General features: G+C 31.8%; 1 protein-coding gene across 2 annotated transcripts in view; it reads right to left on the bottom strand.

The window, feature by feature from the left end:
* Positions 1-16,012: 16,012 nt before the first annotated feature.
* LOC111708464 (zinc transporter 2) overlaps positions 16,013-19,495 on the bottom strand; it is a 9,807-nt gene continuing 6,324 nt past the window's right edge. The window contains exons 2-5 of one of the 2 annotated variants that reach the window (XM_023481840.1): positions 19,227-19,342; positions 18,795-18,938; positions 18,109-18,279; positions 16,013-17,385 (exon numbers count right to left, since the gene is read on the bottom strand). In XM_023481840.1, coding sequence (XP_023337608.1) covers positions 17,323-17,385; positions 18,109-18,279; positions 18,795-18,938; positions 19,227-19,342 — 494 coding nt within the window. In that variant the 3' untranslated portion in view covers positions 16,013-17,322. The remainder of the gene's footprint in view (positions 17,386-18,108; positions 18,280-18,794; positions 18,939-19,226; positions 19,343-19,495) is intronic. The other variant, XM_023481841.1, reaches the window with a different exon arrangement.

Here is a 19,495-nt window from a genome sequence, read left to right as displayed (position 1 = left end):
TACTATACATCAAGGTTTGTATCCTACCCTTGTATACTGTATTACATCAAGGTTTGTATCCTACCCTTGTATACTGTATACTATACATCAAGGTTTGTATCCTACCCTTGTATACTGTATACTATACATCAAGGTTTGTATCCTACCCTTGTATCCCCGCAATCTTTGCAATTATACCGAAGCTGGTTTATGAAAACTAAACCTACGGCAAGGTTTCGACGTGAACAGAATTCTGAGCGAAGAATGAACTGAAACCTGGATAATCTAATATTCTAGCTCAATACTTAATATCTACGCAAAGAGCTCAAGGTTTGGAGACAATAGTATGTTTCCTTATATAAACCTCAGCTCGTCTAATGGGAAGATTGTGTGAGAGATGGATTAAATATTCGAATCTTTATTCTCATTCTAAATACACATATTTCGAACTAAATTTACTTTTTCTCTATAAACCCAGGATAAACTTCATCCAAAGATTAGATTTTCAAAATTTATGACTTAAACCCAGATACAAAATATGTAGATTATATTTCGTAGAAATTTTCTTCAAATTTGAACCGTAATATCTGACCAGTAAAGTTTTTTCAATGTCGGTACTCTGAGTAAAGATTCAAGGTTTTTTGGTCAAATTCGCCGGATTTACTTGGATCGGTAGGACTAGCAGGAGCAGAGCAGTGCACGCTCATTCTCATTCTAGCTTGGTCCGAGTTTCCCTGTGTACAGTGAAGAGAAGTATCTTCCAGCAGGTTCCTTGTTTTTGGGTCACGCTACCTCTTGGTCACGTGGTACACACGCAAGGAATTTTGGAAAGTGAGTTTACGCTGACTGTTTGCTCAACAATATGATCCTGGGATTCGGAACCTAACACGCAAAAAAACAATCCCAGATCTGACCCTCTCTATATTTTGATGGATTAAATTAACAAATTATAATTCTCATTAACACGAACTAGAACAAGAGAAAATATATCTGAAAGAGTATTAGTTTTTATACGTATCGGATTCTTAATATGGCTAACTATCTTTCTATCTATGTATATATCTATCTACATACCTTTCTATCTATTTATATATTTATCTATCTTTCTATTTATCTATCTATCTATTTTTTGTCTAACTAACTAACTATCTAAGTAACTAACTGACTAACTAACTAACTAACTAACTAACTAACTAACTAACTAACTAACTAACTAACTAACTAACTAACTAACTAACTAACTAACTAACTAACTAACTAACTAACTAACTAACTAACTAACTAACTAACTAACTAACTAACTAACTAACTAACTAACTAACTAACTAACTAACTAACTAACTAACTAACTAACTAACTAACTAACTAACTAACTAACTAACTAACTAACTAACTAACTAACTAACTAACTAACTAACTAACTAACTAACTAATAAGGAATATACTAAAATTTGCCAAAAGAACTGATCTTTTAATCCCTATATCCCTATAACCTGATGGTGTAAACCTTTGATATTTGAAACTTTAATAATTTGAGCTAGATGTATTTATACTTTAAAAAAATCAAAGGTCTATGAAATCAGGCTGAGATATAGGGATTAAAAATTATAATTAGTTCTTTTCTTTCGAAAAATGCCTTAAAACTCATACTTAAATTTTGTTGTCAATTTGCACTTAAAAAATCCTATATCTAATATGTAGTATATGGTTCGTTTTAATTAACCTTTTAAGGTTTTTATAGGTTTAAAGGGCACCTCGCACAACAAGATATTGTAAAGGTTCAAACATTTCAAGAATTTTTCTTTAAAAGTTTGCTTTTTAAATAACTATGCAAAACATATATCCTCGGTGAAAATATCAGAAAAAAATGAATCAAAAAATTCTATTTTTAAGGTTCTATAAAAAATTATACATTGAGTAATAGAACAAACAAATTTGAAATTTTTGTAGAACCTTTTAAAAGTCTAATATGATTAAAAGTTTTTAAAAAAGAGACCAATGAAGAAAGAAAAAATTGTTAATGTATGAAAAATAACACAGATTTAATCAATATCTCCTCGAAACTAAATTTTCTATAAGTTTGATTTTTCAGGAAAGTTCAGAAACGTAAACTTCAGTAAAGACGACGGAGTAAGAATGATAAATAATCACAAATAGACGAAAAAGAAAAAGAGACAGCTATTGCTGATAATTGCTTTCTCACCTTTTGCACAGATATCTCGGCAAACCCTTAGGTCAAAAACAGTTTTACGCAACCTAGAAGGCTATTATATCAATGTAAAAACTGGTATCATGAAGTTAAGTATGAAAATATCTTCCCTTGAAACTGTTAAGAAGATAATAATGTCCCTGGAGCAAGGTTTGAGTTTACTCCGTGTATCCGTGTATACTCTGATCTCCATCCCAGGAATTCATACCTCTAACCATTCATTCGTTGAACCTTGCAAAAATTGCTCTGCATCCAGGTTTATTTCTTCCATACATTTCTCAACCTAGACTAAGAGACGCTGGGGTTATTTAAACCTGGAGACGAGCAAACCTTACAGTATATTCTCTTTCAGTTTACTGTCTCCTAAAACTATGTTCTTTTTAAACATTTCTAGCGTCGTAAAATTTATGAATCCAGTTTTGAAAATTTCTTGTTTTCTTGTTTCATTTTGCTCTTTTCAGTTTTACATATACCTATTCATTTATTTGCTTATTGCGTTTTATGTCTAACTATTTAAAGCTTTTAAAAACCTAAGTTTCCAGATCCGGTGCTCATTATTCTTTCAATTCTTTAAACTTTTATCCGAAAATCTTAATTTTAGTTATTAGAGTATAATTAAGTAGGGTTGGGGCAATATGTTTGGTTTAGCTTGTCTAATGCTCTATTCGGGTTTAATTCTAGGTTTCGGGTTAGGACAGGAGTAATCTCTAGCTCACGATATAGATGTAACTAACAAGGAGAAGATCGTAATCTCTGATAGGATTTACCACGAGGATACTTTAGAGATTTATCCAGTAGCAGGAGACTACTGGATCAAGGGGGATGCTCCGGTAGTCCTAGATAACTGGATAGAATTTAGACGAATAATTCCAGTAGCACGAATCTTGGAAAACGTGGTTTATTTGGAGATTTTTACAGAAATACACTTAATAACTTCACTTAAAATTTATAAATACTGGAGTAGTACAATACAAGAAATAGGAAACAAAAAATATTTTTATTAAAAACCAGAAACATAATTTATTATATATATTTATTAAATATCAGTTTTAATTCCTTTAAATACAGTCTAGATTTAGCAATAAAAACCAAGATTCTGATCCTTTATATATCTAATCCCGTCCTATAAACCCAGTATCCACTAACCAGTCCTAATACACCATTGAAAAACCTGATCATGATTCTTAATAAATCTGTTCTCCGTCCTGTAAACCCAGTATCTACTAACCAGTCCTAATACAGCATTGAAAAACCTGATCATGATTCTTAATAAATCTGTTCTCCGTCCTGTAAACCCAGTATCCACTAACAGTAACCAGTCCTAATAAGGCAATGAAAACTATGATCATGATCTTTTTATAAATCTGTCCTCCGTCCTATAAACCCAGTATCCACTAACCAGTCCTATACTGCATTTAAAAACATGATCATGATCTTTTTATAAATCTGTTCTCCGTCCTATAAACCCAGTATCCACTAACCAGTCCTATACTGCATTTAAAAACATGATCATGATCTTTTTATAAATCTGTTCTCCGTCCTGTAAACCCAGTATCTTTAACTAACCAATCGTTATGCAGAATTAAAAACAAGGTTATAATCCTTCAGACATTGTTTTTCGTCGTTAAAATCCATTATTTATGGAGAATTGAAAACCATGATAAAAATCTTTTTTAAAATTTGTTTTCTGTCCTCCATCTGTATACATATATACTTTGCTTGTCTGTCTGATTGTTTGTATCTAATAAACGTCAAAACGGTTGAACCAATCGGGCCCAATATTTTTGCGGGGCGGGCCTGACATGACCGCAGTGTTTATGGATTCACAGAATTTTAATAATTGTCTCCAACAATTTTAGATTTTTGTAAAACTTTGAAAATCGACGAAAAAATTAGATAAATCCGCGAACTTTTTTGTTATTGCTTTGTTTTATATTGTACGACGAGAAAATGCTCACAGATAGAGCCACAATTTAAAGATGAAATAGAAGATGGGCGCAAGGCGCCCTAAAAGCACTAAACGAATTTGAGCTAGGTTACAGTACTACCTGTAGCCGACTCAAATCTTGAATCACTGATTCAAAGTTAAAAATTTATGATGATTCAAATTAGTGATTCAGGATTTGAGCTGACATTTAGTAGTTCAGCAACCTCTCTAATTCATTAAATTCGGTCTCAGAAATCACTACTTTTCATATATAGATACTACTTAGTCTATTTACAGTGCTGAAAACCCAAGTGTTCTTTATACACAATTGATAACGCTGTTCGTGAGTCGTGACCCTTTTTTATAAAGAAACAACGAGATAAAATTACAAAATACACAGCATCATTACTGGATAAAAAGAAAGAAAGAGACAACAGACAACAGTCATTCCACTGTTTTCAGGTTACCACTGTATGTATACTACCCAGTCTATATACAGCATTGAAAACAAATTTGATTCCTAGCTCCAGGCCTGAAGAAAGTTTGATCGAAACGAATTGTAGAATTAAGATTAGTTCGAATCTAACCCGATATTATCATTCCGTCCCTACACCCCAGCTCTCTAGCCTTAAAGACATAATTATGGGTTGTTATCGAACAGGGTTTCCACTTTGTATTCTGGCTAGGGGAGGGGGAAAGAAAAAATGAAAAAACAGATTGTTTTACAAAATTACTAGATATAACAAATTCATGAAAATTATATCAAAATGTCCTTATCTAGTATGAAGGGTTTGATATTTGAAAATAAAAGGAAAGAAAATTAGAAAATTAAAAGTTGTCGGGGAATTAAACTCTGCTTCCTACTAGAATTTAACTCTGATTCCTACCTGAATTTAACTCTGCTCTTACTAGAATTTAACTATGCTCCCTTCTTAAATTGAGCTCTGCTCTCTTTTGGAATAAGACTCTGCTCCCTACTAGAATTGAACTCTGCTCCCTACAATAATTTAACTCTGCTCACTACTNACACTTTTGTTTGACCAAGGATGAAAAAGATATAGGGAATTTAACTCTGCTCCCTTCTTAAATTGAGCTCTGCTCTCTTTTGGAATAAGACTCTGCTCCCTACTAGAATTGAACTCTGCTCCCTACAATAATTTAACTCTGCTCACTACTAGAATTTAACTCTGCTCCCTTCTTAAATTGAGCTCTGCTCTCTTTCGGAATAAGACTCTGCTCACTACTAGAATTGAACTCTGCTCCCTAGTAGAATTGAACTCTGCTCCTACTGAATTGAACTCTGCTCCTTAGTAGAATTGAACTCTGCTCCTACTAGAATTGAAATATGCTCCCTACTAGAATTGAACTTTACTATCTACTAGAATTGAACTCTGCTCCCTAGTAAAATTGAACTCTGCTCCTACAAGAATTGAACTCTGCTCCCTACTAGAATTGAACTCTGCTCCCTACAATAATTTAACTCTGCTCACTACTAGAATTGAACTCTGCTTACTACTAGAATTGAACTCTGCTCCCTACAATAATTTAACTCTGCTCCTACTAGAATTTAACTTTACTCTCTACTAGGATTGAACTCTGCTTTCTACCAGAACTGAACTCTGATTCCTACTAGAATTGAACTTTACTCTTTACTCGACTTGAACTCTGCTCCCTTTAGAATTTAACTCTGCTCCCTAAAGAGTTGAACTCTGCTCTCTATAGAATTTAACTCTGCTCCCTACTAGAATTGAACTCTGCTCCCTATAGAGTTGAACTCTGCTCTTTATAGAATTGAACTCTGCTCCCTCCTAGAATTGAACTCTGCTTCCTATAGAATTGAACTCTGCTCCCTACTAGAATTGAACTCTGCGCCCTAGTAGAATTGAACTCTGCTCCTTATAAGAATTGAAACCCTGCTCCCTACTAGAATTGAACTCTGCTCCCTACTGGAATTGAACTCTGCTCCTACTAGAATTGAACTCTGCCCCCTACTGGAATTGAACTCTGCTCCCTATAAGAATTGAAACCCTGCTGAGGTCTTGAGGCGATACACTCAGATAAGTATTAAACATTTCTTTACTCGGACTGGAAATCATGAAAACACACATCATAGACATCACACATAATAAACCTGAAATATCACACCTGAGATTCTATCACATTCTATCTCACGAAAACAGTTCTTACCGGCCAATAATTCTCAAAAATACCAAAATATAAGATCATATTTTATATGTTACATGTATCAAACTTTTTAAAATTAAGAACGTATAATTGTAAGATAACAGAGATAAAATATATAATATAGTAGTATGAAGGACCGACGATCAAAGTTAACATTAACAAATATAACAATAAATAAATAATAAAATAAATAACAATAAATGTGGAACTAACATCTACTTTTTTACTCTACAGAGGTTTGGTCCATCACCATCACTGAATTTTAAATGATCAGATGACATCCTTAGCCACTTACTTTATCTAAACGAGGGAAAAGTGGCAGATCTTGAGGGTTTGCAGTAAGAATTCAGGGTGTGAGGTAAAATCCCCACCTTCCTTTAATAATTAGATTTTTCGAAAATGTGAATCATTTTTTTAATACAAACAAATATATCTCATTTTGAGTTTATGATCTAAAATTTACGCAACATTACAGCTCAGATTAAAATGCTTTTTCATAGTTTTCCAAACTTATCTCCGATATTTTTACTAGAAGCTGCGTTAAAACCAAGATTGTAAATTCATAAACAGACGTTTATAGATCGACCATAAGACGAAAACATAAGCATAAAGTTTAAAATACGCTCTTTTTTCGTTTAGTGCCACTTTTACAATTCCTAGATCATTGAACTTTGTAATAAATGCATTTGAAAACATTTAGAGATATATGCCAAAAAATTGAATAATAAATTGATTATGCCATTTATTATTAATTAGTATTATTATTAGAACATTAAACTTTTTACTAAATGCATTTTAAAACATTTAGAAATAGACGCAATTTACACCATGCTAAACTAACCAGTGCTAAATTACAAATGTTCAAACAATATTATAAAATTCAATTAACTAATAGTCATGTCGGGATCGGTAAGTCGAAGTTTATAAAAGAGTAACGTGTCATTTATAATTAAATATCAAATCAAATTGAATATTTTCCTTCTGTAATAATAATAAAATATACTTACAAAACATAAGTTCAATAATTATTTGTAAACCTACTGCGGCAGGAGAGCTTAGATGGCTTAAAGCTGTTTACACAAAGCAATTATCCAAAACGAACAGCCAAAAAGTGTATTATACAAAGTGAGTTTGAAAGTGAAGGCTAAGGCTTAACACAGTTAAACCAGGACATCTAAATCGTACTGTGATATCAATAGAGCAATGATAATAAAAAATGGAAAGTTTTAAGTGCCTGACAAGCTTTGTAGTCTAACAAATTTTTGTTTTGAAATAAATAGTAAATATATTTTTTTGAAAGTGAATACAAACACAATTAGAAATTGCAACATTGACAAAACTAAATTAAATCGGATCAAATAAGTTAAAACCTTCTTTTGCCTACTCTCATTGGTGGAACTTCTGAACTCTTGACCAATGAGAGTTCATTCAAAATTTCACAGCTCAGAACTACAACTATAACATTAAGAGGGACTGCAGACATAAGTGACCCTCCATTTATAGAGTGGCATGTCAAATTCACAACGGTAACCTTAACACTTTTGTTTGACCAAGGATGAAAAAGATATAGGTTTTTGTAGCTGAAAAATTGATTATTTTTAAATGTGGTTTCTCATTAAAAGTAACTTGCGGATTTGTGGTGCAGAAACATCGAAGAAGGTTGTCAATTTTACTATTCTACAAACGCATTTTTATGGAAATCGACGATATCCTCCTCATTTTTACTTTAAAAACAAGATTTAATGGGCACCCTTGCGAATGGAAATTATACCAGATTTAGACGCAAACATGAAACTTAATAATTTTTGAAATGACAACATCCTGCGCACGAAGAAAATTGATTAATGGAGTGTCTGGAAACTATTTACAGAGTTACCAACAAAAGATGAGACTTCAGAGACGACTTACTGAATTTAAACTATTTCCTTAAATCCATGATTTCCAGCAAATATAAACTTCTGGCTTTTTTTTAGCAAATCATCAAATAAGCCATTTAAAACCCATATTAAAGCCAGAAGACCTAATTTAAACTTAGAATCGTCATATTTAAAGAGTCTCTGTTCTATTCACAGAGAATAGAATATATAGAGAGGAATTTACTGGAAAAAAGTGTAAAACGGCCATTTTGTTGTACTGTTTCCATACTGCAGGTGTACTTCACATATTTATGCTATATAACCTATTGGGCCCTGTAATATCATTTTGTAGAAAATCTAAAATTATTTGACCAATTATCATTTCATATAGACTCTATGCCTTTCACTTTACAAACGAAGATTTTCTGTTATAACTATAAAACAAATGATGTTTTTATTCACCTAATTCATTGTAAAGTTTATTTAACAGTTTAAAAAATTCGAAATTGAAATGGATAGTCTAGGGAACATACTGTATTAATGTACTCTACTGCATATAATTTGTAAACATTTACATGATTTGATCACTTTGAACTCCCTTTCAGGCTTAAAGGGACTGAAAAAATTCATACCGAGAGATTCTTTTAATTCCTCTCTATATATTCTATTCTCTATGGTTCTGTTGCTTTGTTTTGTTTTTTGCCTTCTTGTTGTGTAATCGACCTCTTTTTTTTAAGTCTAATGCTTTCTTTGTAGCAATGCCTCCAGGAAATACATGAAAAGGTCTTTTATTGAAGGGATCGTTGTGTAATCGATCTATTATGGCTGAGTATAATGCTCTGTAGCAATGCTCTCAGAAATATATATAAAAATTCTTTTATTGAAAATGTCTTTTTGTACAATTGATTTCTTTTTGGTTAAATCAAATAACGGTTAAATCAAACAAATTTTATCCATTCGCAAAACACATGGAAAAGTCTCTGGCTAATTTACCTTTTTCTTATGCAAACTGCTGAATTGGTCCTTATGTCGTTTATTGCTGAATTTACTTTAGAATTAAAACACGCTAAAAATGTGTCATTTCATTCATCAATTATTTACGATTTTTTTATATATAAATGATGCCCTATGCAAAACAATTGTGATTAATTTTTGTAAACAACTTGTTATATGAATTGCATAGACTCAATAAAGATTTAAATAATAATATTTAAAGAGTTTCAAGTCGTTTTTACCGTCTCATCCATTGTGGGTAACCCTGTAAAATCAACAAAAGCAAAATTGAATTCGTACTGGACCAACCTTGTATCGGCACAATACTGTATAATACGGTACATGAGATTTATATATATCTTTATGTAGATTATAAGAGTGTTAGATCCCTATTTGTATCTTGTTAGATAAGGTTAATATCCCTAAAATGAACAATTAGTTTATAACCTGACCATCCTACCAGGGAGGATTTAGTTTATGTACAGAACAGCATTGCATTGTACAGGCGATAAGAATTAGTACACAAGTTCGTGTACATTGAATTACATACATGTAATAATCAATTGAAATCACAGAAAATAAATTTAAATAAATTTTAAATAAACTGAAATTAAATAATGACATAAACCATGTCAGCCTTTTTGGAATGAAAAAAATGGCCAAATATGGAAAAAAATGTTGGCCCCCTTCTTGAACATAGTAATGTTACCCCCTTTATATCTCCTTCTGGTAAATAGAATCAATTACTAGGTTCCTCCCACTGATTATACTCTAAACCTTGGATATTCATTTAATGTACAATCAATCACACTCTTGCTAAGATACATAGATAAGCAGTACATAGTATACATACATATGTAGTACATAGATACATATATATCCAGAGCTGAAAACTTTAGAATGGTGGATATCGGGATTAATGCTTAATCCACTCTTTTTCTTAATCTCGAGATTAAATATTGCTTGTTCTCCTCTCATTTTTAATCTCCAGATTAATTATCCGATCAGGATTAAGGATATCCCATTCTAAAGTTTTCAGCTCAGTACATAAATACATATATATCCAGTACATAGATACATACATATACGCAGTACATAGATACATACATACTCAGTACATAGGCACATAAGTACGAATTATTAAATGTTTGGTTTTATGAATAAATATTTATCTTTTTGAATTAATGTTTAGATTAATGAATAAATGTTTAGTTTAATGAACAAATTTTTAGTTTAATGAATAAATGTTAAGTTTAATGAATAAATGTTAAGTTTAATGAACAACTGTTTGGTTTAATGAATAAATGTTTAGTTCAATGAATAAATGTTTGGATTAATGAATAAATGTTTAGTTTAATGAACAAATGTTTGGTTTAATGAACAAATGTTTGGTTTAATGAAAAAATGTTTAGTTTAATGAATTAATGTTAAGTTTAATGAATAAATGTTAAGTTTAATGAACAAATGTTTGGTTTAATGAATAATGTTTGGTTTAACGGTTAAATATTTTGTTTAATGAATAAATGTTTTGTTTAATGAACAAATGTTTGGTTTAATGAATAATGTTTGGTTTAACGGTTAAATATTTTGTTTAACGAATAAATGTTTTGTTAAATGAATAATTGTTTGGTTTCATGAAAAAATGTTTATTTTAATGGATGTTTGGTTAAATGGATAAATGTTTGGTTTAATGGTTAAATGTTTGGTTTAATGAATAATGTTTGGCTTAATGAATAAATATTTAGCTTTTTGAATAAATGTTTTGTTTAATGAATAAATGTTTGGTTTTATAAGAAAATGTTTGGATAAATGAATAAATGTTTAGTTTAATGAATAGATGTTTGATAGTAAGGTTTGGTTTAGCTTAATGATTTATTAATCTTCACAGATTCCTAAAATAAAATAATTCCACGAATCATTTACTTAAAAAAATATCAAAAAGCACAAAAAAGATATCTGTACGTGCAACGTACAGTGAATAGTGTACAGTGTATACTGTACTACGTACCTAGTACTACTAGTCCTACGTACGTGCCTAAAAATGTTGTTTTCACATTTTTTAAAGAATTATCGAGAAAATATTCTCTCTGTTTATTTGGAAAACTTTTTCTTTTAAAGATACCAGCACTGCCTAAAATCAAAGATTATATTTTTACTAATGGTTCCAAACTTGTGACAGTTCTGATATAATAAAGATTAAATATAATAAATAATAAAAATATAGTTTTCAACTTCAAGATCATTTACCAAGTTGACCGGTCTCCGGCTACACCAGCAAACCAGTTTCTAATATTTCCAAGAACTAGGGGGGCTCTTGAAGGAGGGTTGAGGAAAGGGGGGGGTAGAGAGCGTGGGTTGGTTTAAAGGAGGAGCCGCGGTTCCTAATCCCCTGGATACTTACAATAAACATATGTAATAATAACCTGGGATATTAGATAAATATCAAAATATATTTTACACTAATATGTATACATATCTTCCTACAGATCAAAGTTATAATGCAAGGAAAGTTATTTCAGAGGTGTACGCATCTTTAGTACTGCAGTGTACTGTCTCTGAGCGGTAATGTAAACACAAGACGGATGTGGAAGCCTGACATGGGATCCATTTTTCACATAAAAATCAATGAAATATTCTTGTCATAGGAAACTACTATGTGAATTATCAAAATTATCAAAATTTAATGCTTTTTACCTCCTCGGATACTAAACGAACACTGATGCATCTATTCTTGTTTACAAATTTCGCCCAGAGGTACGCAGAATATACGCAACTTCAATTAACTTTCCTTGAATTATAACCTTGATTATAACAGATATTTTATTCTTCTTTTACAGACTAAAACTACAGAACCGATCGGGTCCATTAAAGGATTTCCCTGGCTGGTTGAAATTTAAGAAAATTACTAACACAAAAAATCCTCTAATAAAAAAAGGAAACTCCCGCCCGTCATATTTTTAATTTTATTAATTTAATGAACAAGAGAAGGTTGCAGAAAGGCCAGCAAAAAAACTAATATTATTATTAGAAATAGGGAGAGAAGTTTCTTCTTTTTTAAAAAATAATAATTACTTTGTTGGCAGTATAATATCTTTACGTTTCTCTTTTTATTTCTTTTTCTTTTGGACATTTTAAAGTTTTTTTTATCTTTTCTTACATTATTTTTATTTCATTCGGTTTCTCCTTTTAAAAACAAATTTTCATCAATTATATCTGAATATATATATATATAAGAATAGATAAAAACAGTTACTGTTGTCATCTGAATAACAAACAAACAAACTACACAATTATGGAATAAGTTTAAAAACAGTATTCGTCATATATCTTGTATTAATCTGACCACAGAGCTAGCAATCTAGTTAGGATCAGAAAATAAGTCTAAACGGCTGAACCAATCCTCCAAATGTTTTGAGACCTCGCGACCAGAGGCCGAATTTGATGAATTTGAACCGTTTCGATGAACCGTCAATCATCAGTTCAAATTGCTCGATGGCTAAAATCTCTTAACACTGATTAAAATTTTAAGTTGAAAAAACCATGTTTAAATTTTTTAAATTCGGTCTCAGCTCTGGTGGTTTAAGGCCGGCCGGTCCGGATAAAGAATGTTGTCTTGAGAAACTTCTTCCAAGTGAAATTCCGGGGTGTGATAATGTCCATTTTCCCCGCATACTCCTGAGGGCCTCTGCTCTGTACTTAAAATACTGCTATAATTCATACTGTTTCAAATATGGCTAACACTAATGCAGAAGTGAAATTTCGCTATGTATTGCGAAAAAAAAACTTTAAATTCAATCTAAAAGGTAGTATTAAAAAGGTAGTAATTAAAAAGGTAGTAATAAAAAAGGTAGTAATTAAAAGGTAGTAATTAAAAAGGTAGTAATTAAAAAGGTAGTAATTTAAAAGGTAGTAATTAAAAAGGTAGTAATTAAAAAGAGTCTTATGAAAATGAGGCACAACAGTTGTGCAGTGTAGAGACCCATTTCACTTAATAAGTGATTTAATAACTCAAAGTATATATGCTTTTAACAACATCTTACGCACTTCAGTATAGCTTTAATATTGTATTCTTATTTTACAGTTTTCTGGTTATTACTGTAAATGGTTTAACAATAATTTATTATCGAGGTTGGGGGATTTCTTCTCATAACTTTTTCTAATTTAGTTATTATTAGAAGACAATATGGTTATAAATAGATGACAATTTAGAATTTCGAGATGTTATATTATGGGAACTACCGATTCAAAATTTGATTTACCTACCAGATAGATTCCTCCAATTAATTAAATTATGGAGCCGCAATTGTGCCGTTCAGAGCTTAAAAAAACACTACAGTACGACCCACAAGTGTTAGAATCCTCAAATTGAATATTAATGTGTTGTTTGTTAAAGCCTAAAATCATTGATGATGTAAAAGTTTTAAATTTATACTTCTCTTTCTGTGACAGAACAAAAAAACAAAAATTTCTGACAACGGTTTTTGAAAAAAATAGGTTTTGTCATCAGAGCTTTAAAATGTGATGAACCGAAAATGTTTGCAGATTGCTCAAATGGCTCTTAAACGTGATGTTTCAGACAAAAATTTTGTTTACGGGCATAATATCATAAACGAATGGAATAAAAAATTTCTTAAAAATCTTTTTTCCATAAACATGGCCTCCGTTAAAAGTCTCCTGGCCATTAAGGTCAGTTCTTGGATCAAACCCCCATTCAGTCCAGCACAAGTCCCCAGAGGCCGTTCCTTCCATAAACTACATTGATCGACAACTTGACGTCTCCTATATTGGTCGTCAAATGTACGGAGAAATATCTACCTATCAAATAAAATTTAGCATGAGACATCTATGATCTAGCGGCCAACATATCTACCCCCAAAGTACGTGTACAACACGACCACTTTCTATGGAGAAAACGGGCTCTGGATCGCATACTATGGGTCGTATTTACTCTCCAACTGGATTTAATTTTGAAATAGATTTCTCTCGAGAATATTCCTGAGGTTCTCAAAAGGTTGTTGTGTGTTCACTGTTCAGTCCAAGAAAGTAGGCAACTGAAGCCCTAGAGCTGTAGCCAGACCTTGGTGTGCCTGGAAGTGTCGGTGGCAGCATTGTCTTGCCCAACTTTTACTTCATGAATTTGTTATTTAATCAATAGGCAGAAAAGGCCTAATAGTGTTCAGATTTTGGCAGTTTACTCATTCAGTATAACCCTAGAAGGACCTATGAGAGTACTGAGCCCGTTTTCTCCATAGAAAGTGGTCGTGTATTTCACGTACTTTGGGGGACGATATGTTGGCCGCTAGATGTCTCATGCTAAATTCCTATCTGATAGATATAGATATTTCTCCGTACATTTCACGACCAATATAGGAGACGTCAAGTTGTCGACCAATGTAGTTTATGGAAGGAACGGCCTCTGTTGATGATTCCTTTCAAAATAGTGTTCTCTTGACCCCGTCCATTCATCCTTCCAGTCCCCCGTCCCGACTCTCCCTACACGCCACAGATCATCTTTTATTTGTAGATAAGAAGTTAGTCCCTCCCTACTTCTTGGGGTACCCTAATCTGTGTTTATACCGGCTAATCTTCCTCTCATTTACATCTTAACACAATTCTCTGATCTCAATTCTCTTATTGTTTAAATCCTGTCCTAGGTTGAGTGCCTACAATTTTTTTTATTTTATAATGAATGAGCTTTGCAAAATGACCCTTTTTGCTTTCTGCAAATACTTTTAGATTAGTAACTTTAAGAAAAATAGCAGAAAAAAAAAGTAATTTTCATTTTCCACATATTTAGAACTGAACAGTGTTGGTTTTGATATTTCCAACAACTTTACTTTTTAGTATTAACTAATAACTATTCATATGGATAAAGTTCTGTTTTTACAGAGGTGCAGAATATGTAGATTGTAGATTGTAGATTTAGAACGGAACAATGTTGGTATTTCCAACAATGTTTGATATTTCCAACAACTTTACTTCCTAGTATTAACTATTCATATGGATAAAGTTCTGTTTTTACAGAGGGGCAGAATATGTAGATTGTAGATTGCAAACACTTTTGGAATACATTGTAGTTTTTTTTGTATGACAAGTACGCGTGGAATATAATAAATTTTATTCATTAAATATTTTTACGATAAATTTTAACATTTACAATCAATAGAGTTTATACAACTTGATCGAGTAAAATTCTCTAAATATTAAATTACATAATTAAAGTATGTGATAAGTAGAGAAATGACAAAATATCACTAGTAAATATATGAACTTTCACATATAAATTTTTAACAAGATATAACTTAAAAAACTAAGTTTGTTTACTATATCTTTTCTGTAAACTAGAGTTGGGTTCGAAAATTTGCGAAACTGGAGTTGGGTTCGAAATTTGCGAATGATAATAAAATATTTAAAAATCATTGATGATTGTTCAAAGCAACCACTATAATTTGTATGGAATAAAAAGCGAATAATTCTAGTTTTGTTTAGATTCAATCTAGTTCTTTCCTGCTGAATAAAAAAATTTGAAGATTTTGAGAACTTAAAAAATAACTTAGTTTTTTTTTAAGTTTTGGGATAATTTTATCTGAAAATGATCTCTAAATACTGAAACAAAGTTATACGGGAGCAATAAAAGTGAAATCAGAGAAAAAGTAACAACAAAAAACATAAAAAAGTTTAGGATTAAAATCATCATTTTGAATTTTAGAATTTGTTGAGGAAAATACATATTATTTTAAAAGCAAGCAAAAAAAGTTGTGTTTTAAATATTTAAAAGCAGTTAAATTTTTTTTCATGATTTAAATGACTTTATGTATTTCATTTTATCATTGGTTAAAATTTACTTTCCATTTTATTCAGTGATTTTGGGAGACAGGGGGGGGGGGTATAATACACAAACCATTAAAAACATTATCCATTATAGATCACAGTTTATATTATACAATAAATATATTAACGTTAAGTAGTATGCTTACTAATTCCGACAAATAATAATTTCCTAATTTTAACAATCAGAAAGTGAATCTAAAAATAATAAGATATTTTTCCAAAGCCATAAAAATACATAAACCTAAAAAATGATATTAAAAACTTTAATCCGATAGTATTGACTTTTCGATAAAAATTTGATTTTTGTTTGTTATAAATTCAACTTAATGTAACTACATTTCAAGAACGCAGGTAAAACTATAATATGCAATAAAAAAAATATTTTGTGACCTAAAAAAAAGGAGTATAACACAGTGGATATAAAAAGGTAAACCTGATTTCAACAACCTGAATTTTTCACAACCGGTTCAAAAACGTTTAATATGAAAACTGGAATGAAAACCTTAAAGGATTAACTACATCGGTAAACCTGGAACCCTTTAAGGTTTAGGTTTTAGATTTATTAGTACCATTTGTATGTTTTATAGTAACTGCGAGTGTACAATCAACAGTGCAGTCCAATCTCAAGGGACTAAATTTGCTGTGACTCTGGTTGGACCTCAAAACTTTCGATGGTTTATGTGCCTTCATGGTTTAGGTTTCAGAGGCACATTGAATGGATTCTATGTGGTCTAGGTATTAAGTAACCTAAATGGCCTTTGTGAAGTCCAGGTATCAAAGGAATCTTAACAGACTCTGTGTGGTTCAGGTCTCAAAGGAATCTTTATGGACTATGTGTGGTTCAGGTCTCAAAGGAACCTTATTAGACTTGGTATGTTTCAGGTCTCAAAGGAACCTAAATGGACTCTGTGTGGCCCAGGTCCCAAAGTAACCTTAATGGACTCTGTGCGGTCCAGGTCTCAAAGGAACTAAAATGAACTCGGTGTAGTCCAGGTCCCAAAGGAACCTAAATGGGCACTATATGGTCCACGTCTCAAGGGAACCTAAATGGACTTCGTGTTGTCCACTATGGATCTTAAAAAAGAAAATAGACTCTGTATGGTCCAGGTTTCAAATCGACCTTTTGTGATACAGGTTGCGATATAACCTCAATAGATCCATAAATTGACTTGTAAGGGTTCTCTTGAAAGGGACTCCGATTAAGTGCTAAGAATATTAACTTGACTGGAGTCTGAATCAGTTTGGTCCCAAGAAGATTGAGAACTGACTTGAAATGACTCTGAATGATTGATGGGTTTGTATATCTGAGTAGGAGGAGTTCTTGCTCTGACCGGAGTTTGAGGTCAGGATTCCAAGGGTTGGCACTTTAAGCATTCAGAGGATATTTGTGACTTGTACAGTTCAACCTAAATACAAACATTCATAAAAATATAATATGATATAATAAAGTTTTTCGCTCATATACATATATATTTATATGTTCGCTATAGCTGACCAAACGTCTAGACCAAATTGGCCGAGTTGGGAACCCTGGGGGTAACGTGGGCTAAAAATACTCGATTTTTCTTCAAATTTCATTATTCAAATATGTTTTTGAAGTGTTTTTAAAATTCCACAGGCAACGCCCGGCACATCTTCTAGTATAGAAAAAAATCCAATCCTTCCTGCAGATTAATCTTTAGTTTTATTCAGTTGGTAAATGTATATAAGGGCCTAAATTTCAAGTTACCCTCCATGCAAAGATAACGGCAGTGCCTTATTCACAACAATACTCATGAAACCTTTCTCTTGTTAAAATCCAATACTTCCTTTATGTTCTCCTTCAAGTAGAAAGGAAAAAAAAAATGTTGTAGATAAACAATAATTGACAATAATTTAAATTTTCAAAAGTTTTTGTCTTTTTAATTTTAAATTATTTGGTGCAAATCATAAAATTATTAATATTAATTTCTAATTCATACTTCATCAAAGCTTTTAATCAAGGATTACCATCTTCGCATGTAGGATTACTTGAAATTACGCGTACAGGTCCCTTTAACTGTTTTAAGCAACAGTTTATCCGTTTAAATAATCAACTAACAAACTAAATAAAATAATCGCATTCTTTAAAAAAGTATAAAAATAAGAACCTGAACTGTGGTTTTATGGATTCCGTATTTAGACTGGAGAATCTTATTTGCACTGGATAATATAAGATCCCTATCAGCTCCTACGCTGACCCCGAGATGAACAGATGCAGCAGGCAGGTCAGCTGTCAGTGACCAAAGATGAAGATCGTGGAGACTTTTCACGTTAGGTATCTATAAAAATAATTATAATTTTTTATGGCTGATTACCAACCACCTTAAGTTTTTGATTATCTACTAGTAGGAGGTGAGAAAATATGATTCCAGGAAAAAATATACCCCTTCAACTCAAGGAAATAAAAATCATCTAAATAAGCCAATGGAAATGGTAAACCATGGGTGTAGACTGTATATTTTAAGAATTACCCCCCCCCCCTCCGAGAAATGAATTTTGAAGATCTTGGGGGAAAAACTAAAATTTGGGCATCAAAAGGTAGTTTTATCATTCTTATGATACTTTTAACCCCAAATTTTATTTATTTCACCCATCATTTAGCGAAAACCCCTGAAATTTTTTTTGCACAAACATATTCTGTAGGAAAAGATGGGTTTCAAAGGGAGGGGAAATAATTTTCCAAGAAAATATACACCCCTGAGGTAAACTAATCTTTTTAAAATCTCCACAAACAACGCATTATATGTATTCATTATTCATATTCAGAACATCCCTTAATACTGATGTAACCTACCTGGAGAAGCTCATCCCGAAGTGAACTATATTTGATACGTCTCGGAGTTCCCTCTGCTAGTATTCTCAAGGTATCCCGGAGCACTGACACAGTTGTAACCAGGACAATACATGCGAATATAAGGGTACAGATCGGATCAGCAATCTATAAATATGAACATAAAAAAAAAAATTCTTAACCAAGGGTGTATTATTATTATTTTCCCAAATTCAGCGACGAAAACTCTAAAAAAAATTCCACTCCGCGCAACCACACTTAACATCGGAACAAAAAACAATTTTCAAGAAAAGATACAACCCTGTAATTGGATTTTAACAGGATGTGAAAAAGGTTAATATTATTAAGAATTTCCTTGTTCAGTTAGATCTGTGGCCAAGCGATGGAGAAAAGATCTTAAAGGACGTTTTTTGTATTTTTAACTTCGAGGTTTACCTTGCAAGACTCCCCGAATATTTTGATAAGAACTGAAGAAAAGAGAACACCAATACTCTGGAGTAGATCACCAAGAACGTGAATCAGGGCTGCTCGTATATTAATATGCTGCTCTGCTTTAAAATAAAAAACGTATAAAAATTGCTGAAAATGAGCAGTTTTATCTGGTATTTAGAATTATTTCTTAAAAAGAAATATTTGGATGAAAGATTCTCTGTATTTTAAAAGGAAGATAAATAACTCTTATCAAGATGGGGGGAGGGGGGGGG

This window comes from Eurytemora carolleeae, unplaced genomic scaffold (assembly GCF_000591075.1).
Source record: "Eurytemora carolleeae unplaced genomic scaffold, Eaff_2.0 scaffold869, whole genome shotgun sequence".
NCBI classification, from domain to species: Eukaryota; Metazoa; Arthropoda; class Copepoda; order Calanoida; family Temoridae; genus Eurytemora; species Eurytemora carolleeae.
Note: the sequence above shows the minus strand (reverse complement) of the source record. Positions and strands in the feature narration are given on the sequence as shown.